This window comes from Cololabis saira, chromosome 12 (assembly GCF_033807715.1).
Source record: "Cololabis saira isolate AMF1-May2022 chromosome 12, fColSai1.1, whole genome shotgun sequence".
NCBI classification, from domain to species: Eukaryota; Metazoa; Chordata; class Actinopteri; order Beloniformes; family Belonidae; genus Cololabis; species Cololabis saira.
The window spans coordinates 27,068,385-27,074,241 of record NC_084598.1 but is presented as its reverse complement, the minus strand read 5'-3'; the positions used below and the strand labels follow the sequence as shown (position 1 = coordinate 27,074,241).

The 5,857-nt window shown below is 41.4% G+C and overlaps 1 protein-coding gene across 1 annotated transcript; it reads left to right on the top strand.

Annotated features, from left to right (window-relative positions):
• The first annotated feature begins 627 nt into the window (after positions 1-627).
• On the top strand, positions 628-5,184 carry LOC133456379 (octapeptide-repeat protein T2-like). Its single transcript, XM_061734858.1, has 2 exons — positions 628-1,200; positions 5,062-5,184. Exons 1-2 carry the CDS (start codon positions 628-630, stop codon positions 5,182-5,184), a joined length of 696 nt encoding a protein of 231 aa, XP_061590842.1.
• The last annotated feature ends 673 nt before the right edge of the window (positions 5,185-5,857 follow it).

Below are 5,857 nucleotides of genomic sequence, written 5' to 3'. Positions count from 1 at the left end.
AAATAAAGGACAATCTTATCTTATCTTATCTTATCTTATGCAAGAGAAAAGTAGTATAATATAAATTGGAATTAAGCATCCCTACTTCTCAAGACAGATTATAAAATGTGCATATTACATACTGTACTTTACAGGAGCAATGCTAAAATTACAAATGATGGTGTCAAACTCAGTCCATGCGTATGCATGCATATGTGTGTGTGTGAGAGAGAGAGAGTTGGTCAATCCTTCTGTCTTAGCCTAAGCCTCATAACCAGGGTGTTCTCATCCATATTGATAGATTTTAGTGAAGAACTACTGATTTTATATTTTGACTAACATATAATTTTGCACCCTAAATGCCTATGCCCAACAATACCTAAAAAAAAATTAGTTCTTTATATGCTTATGTTTGTGAAGGTAAGATGACCTAAGACGCAATGTAGTTGTGAAAAAAATTACTTTTTTATTTTTAATATCAAGCATCTTCTTTTACTTGCACAGGTTGGACCCATAATTCCACTGCCAATGAGGCCATGGAAACAAAAAATAATTACACTGCAACTCGCAACCTGTGATTTGTTGGAGAATTACAACAGCCAAGATGGAGCAACAGCCATAAAGCAACAGGCTGCACAAGACAGCACCATGGAAGGCGAAGTGAAGGCCGACACCAGAGAGAACCAAGATGGAGCAACAGCCATAAAGCAGGGGGAGCATGCAAGCAGTGTTGAGAGTCCTGTGGAGAAGGAAAGGACAACAGAGGGTGAGGTGGAGAAAGAAAGGACAACAGAGGGTGAGGTGGAGAAAGAAAGGACAACAGAGGGTGAGGTGGAGAAAGAAAGGACAACAGAGGGTGAGGTGGAGAAGGAAAGGACAACAGAGGGCGAGGTGGAGAAGGAAAGGACAACAGAGGGGGAGGTGGAGAAGGAAAGGACAACAGAGGGCGAGGTGGAGAAGGAAAGGACAACAGAGGGCGAGGTGGAGAAGGAAAGGACAACAGAGGGGGAGGTGGAGAAGGAAAGGACAACAGAGGGGGAGGTGGAGAAGGAAAGGACAACAGAGGGTGAGGTGGAGAAGGAAAGGACAACAGAGGGCGAGGTGGAGAAGGAAAGGACAACAGAGGGCGAGGTGGAGAAGGAAAGGACAACAGAAGGTGAGGTGGAGAAGGAAAGGACAACAGAGGGTGAGGTGGAGCAGGCGAGGACCTCTGAGAGCCCAGTACAGCAGGAGTTACCAAGGCTAAGTAATTTATAATTATACCGCTTGACCAATTGGTTACCATGCCATACAATCTGATAGTTATTTTCTCTACAAAGATTAAGGTCACGGTTGCACATTAGATCATTAATAACAGTATATGCATTGCTATGTGGGCATATACTGTATATTAGTAATAATCTGCATGACAAGTAAGTCTCACTTTGTATAATTATATGGATGGTATTTCTCCCAAGATCACTTTGATGTGTGAAGTAAGGAGGTTGGGCATGAAGCCATCCACACACCCAGTTCACTTCCAATCACTCTACTTCCTGAGACGCGGCTGCACCATACAAACTTGTAGCCAGTGTGTTGGGGTTTTTTACACAATGTATAAATCTGATTCAGGGCGGACATAAAAGAGAAAACAAAACATTAAAATAAAACAATCCAGTTTTAATGCAGTGAGTACGTTTAGTAGTATAACAATCCAAGGAAAGAATCTGATTATAGGTCTGATGGTGCAGCAGAAACTTACTTTCAAACTTTGAAGATGGGAGCATGGAAGACGGGCTGTTGTCCATTTAAGATTTTTTGCCCCCTTTTGATCTTCCTTTAGGTTTCTTCAGAGACAACTCACCTCCGATGTTCATTCTTCATATTTTGCTATTCATTTTTCTTCTCAAAACCCACAGATGTTTCCAGAAAATCAGCCATAGGAGCAGTTTTTAGGAGTTTTTTAAAGGAGCATGAGGCTCCTTTTAAGAAATGAGACTCATCAGCGCCACCCTTCGCCACGACGGCCGTTGGGGGTACTGCAGCCAACAGCGAAGCCGGCACGGGAGAACGGGGAGAACGCGCATGCAGCTTCATTTGACTTCACATCCGCAGGACAGCGCGGGAAATTCCAGTCACGATTGCAGCACATTTTGCAGCACACAGCCTGTTCAAGGCAACGGAGAGATACACTAGAGCAGTGGTCCCCAACCTTTTCTGAACCGCGGACCGGTTTAATGTCTGACAATATTTTCACGGCCCAATCTAAAGGTGTAGTTGATAAAAACTAAATAAAATGACAAGATCAGCATTAAAAACTGTGGTATTTTCTCTATAGTAATAATAATAATAATGAATAATAATAAAACATAATTTTCGAAAAAATAGAATAAAATAATGGAAATTGTAAATTACCTTTAATATGAGTATTTCTATAAATGTGTTTTTATGTTTTTATGTCTCATTAACGTTATTTAAAGCCAGGCTTTTATTTTATTTATTAAGGAGACCGATATTTAGTGCTTTTATTTTGAAGGCGTCTCGCCCGAGACATTGTAAACATCCGGTGCTTCGGACTTTAATGGTAAAAGTTTAACGGCAGTAGAAACTGTGTCTGAACGACTAAACTAGTGTCGGGAATGCTAAAGTGGTGGCCAACTGACACAAAAAGCACCTGGCTGATAAGGATTTGTTTTCTTTGCAAATGTTATGCCGTATGTACATATTGAGTTTGGCTGTCATTGTTACTCATGTATTGTGGTTAGCGGTAGGCCTGATTTATGGTTATGCGTTAAATCGACGGCGTAGCCTACGGCGTAGGAGCGCGGCGACGCACACCCTACGCCGTAGGCTCTGCGTAGTTTGAACGCGGAACCATAAATCAGGCTCTAGCTGTTATTACCGAGCGAGCAGCAGCTGTCGGTCTGTATTTAAGTTAAATGGGTTGGGGGTTGGGGACCACTGCGCTAGAGGGCTCATTCATTTTGGTTTGGAACGCTTCATCTGACATTATTACTAGAAAACTTAAAACTTTTTTTTCATAAATCCTGCCTCAATCCTGCCTCATGCACCTTTAAGTAGTAGATTAATTATTTTGACAATAACTCTTTCCATTTACAGTAGCATATTGGTCCAACAGAAGCTCTTATAGAATTGAATTAATTGAAATGAATATCAAATTACTTAGACCCCGTCCACACGTAGCCGGGTATTTTTAAAAACGAATATTTCCCCCCTCCGTTTATAAAAAAATTTGCATCCACATTACATCGTTTTAAAAAAAAAAACCCTTCCACACATAACCGAAGATCTGCTTTTTCGACCACATTCATAAGCATTCTAACCCGTAGATCATCTGCGGCTCCCGGGGAAGCTGCACCTCTGCGGCTCCGCGGGCTGCTCCGCGGGCCCTACGCCGTAGCCTGTGTCGGTGTAACGCAGTAAGCGGTGGTTAAGACCAGAGACCATTTATTTAATAAATAGCTTGGAGAACAGATGCTGGATCATCTGTAGTTCTGTAGTGAACAAAAGTCGCACGTCAGAGCACATTTGTTGTTGTTTTGGCGCATAATGTGACGTTCGAAAACGCAAAACTCCGGTTGTGTGTGTCTACACGCATCTACATAAACGGAGTTTTCAAAAATCTTCACTTTGCCCGGAGTTTATTTGCGTTTTCGTGTGGATGACAGGTCCAAACGTAGGAAAATATCTCCGGTTTAGCAGATATCCGCAGATATCCGGCTACGTGTGGACGGGGTCTTAGTGCTTATTAATGACTAATCATCGAATACTTACTTATTTACTTACTCAGGCTTCTAACAGTTCTTACATGTTCTTTTTCATAGACACACCAAGGCATACAGTCAAAAGGAAAAGGTCACTTATGAGTAAGTTTCTCCAATGATTTTTTTTAAACAGTACTACACCACAGGTTTTAGGAAATAAGTAAATATATACAACTGATTGGAATATTGTGAGTAATAAGCTGACAACATGAAACTGGTTAACACTCAACTTGCTCTAAAACTATGCAATGAGATAAAGCCCCCAAACACTTTGCCAAACTTCTGAGGTCTCCCCCTGCCATAAATCATACCCTTTTTTACTATCTAGTTGAAAAAACCTAGATTATCCTCAAAATGTATTTCTTGCTGGAAAAAGGAATGCTGTAACTGACACGTTGAAAGTCATTCACAGCATTTTTACAAAGGTTTTTCAGTTTCTAACGGCCTTATTTACAGTTTTGTGCCCATGAAGAACTCTTATTTAAGGCACGTCCACACTGACATTACCAATGATTTAAATAGAAGCTGACCTAAATCTTTAATATCCACTCTAGTTCCTACTGGATGGGCATTTCTGAGATCAGACCATATTGATGTGAAAGGATTTGGTTTTTGTGGCTTTTGATGATCAGTTTTATCTTCCTTAGTCCTGATGTTGCCATGGTTGTATTTATTTTCCTCTACTAATGCAAAAATATGTTCAACATGTTTTGATTTTACCACAGTTGTTTGGATTTTTCCAATCAGGAGTTTGACCACTGAACGAGTAAGAAAGGTCAGACAGATTTACACCAAATATAATGTTGTATTAAGACCTCACTTTGTTTTAGCAGACTTTTGGCTAGTTAATTTTCTCCTCCTTTCTTTGTTTCAGAATTGCAACAACCCATCTCATCAACAATCAGTGTCCTTGCTTCAAAAAGCGTTTCTTATACCAATCAGTCTGAATGTTGCCCTCACACGAGAGGATGCCCACCCCACCACACACACACACACACACACACACACACACACACACACACACACACACACACACACACACACACACACACACACACACACACACACACACACACACACACACACACACACACACACACACACACTTGACCCCTATCAGTTTGCTTACCGAGCAAACAGATCCACAGAGGACGCCATTGCCATAGCTCTGCATGCTGTGCTGAAACATCTGGAGCAACAACACAGCAATGCCAGGATCCTCTTTGTGGATTATACAGTAGCTTGGCATTCAACACCGTAATCCCTGACATATTAACACCTATCCTCCACCCGCACACTAAGCACCGGGTCACCACAGGGCTGCGTGCTGAGCCCCCTCCTGTATTGTCTCTACACCCACGACTCCAGCCGAGGCCACAAGAAGAACATCATCGTCAAATTTGCTGACGACACCACCGTGGTTGGACGGACTGTAGGCTGACGAGAGCTGCACTGAGGCAGACAAAGTGAGGCTTCAGAGGACAATCAGCACAGCACAGAGGATTGTTGGTTGTCCTCTCCCCTCCCTGATGGACATCTATTCCACCCAGTGCCTCAGCAGAGCTCGCAACATTACCAAGGACCGCTCACATCCGTGCCGTCTGGCAGGCGCTACGGAAACTTAAAAGCAAGATCAAACAGACTGAGGAAAAGTTTCTTTCCAAAAGCCATCAACATCCAGAACAAATACAAGATGCAAGATGTACAGTTACAATAACTTTTTAAAAACGTTATACTTTTTATTCTTATATTATTAGTTTGCATATCTGCACTTTGTACTTACTTTTTACTTTAATTGTTTTGCACTGAGCACAGGAAAAGCTCTACAATTCTGTTATACAATGTAGAATGACAATAAAAGACATTCATTCATTCAGTCATTCATTGATGGCCATGTCCATCACAAAGGTCGTTAGGTTTTGTCCTCACAGTTACATTTGTTAGTTTTGTTTGTGGTTTGTCATAGGACAATAGATTTGTTTTGAGTTTAGCATTTGTTATACATTATGACATCACACTGTATTCTGAGTGAAGCGCGCACATTTAGTTTACACTGTCATGTCTAGATAAATGGTTCATTTTCTTTTGTTTTCAGTTATTTTCAGTGGCAGTGG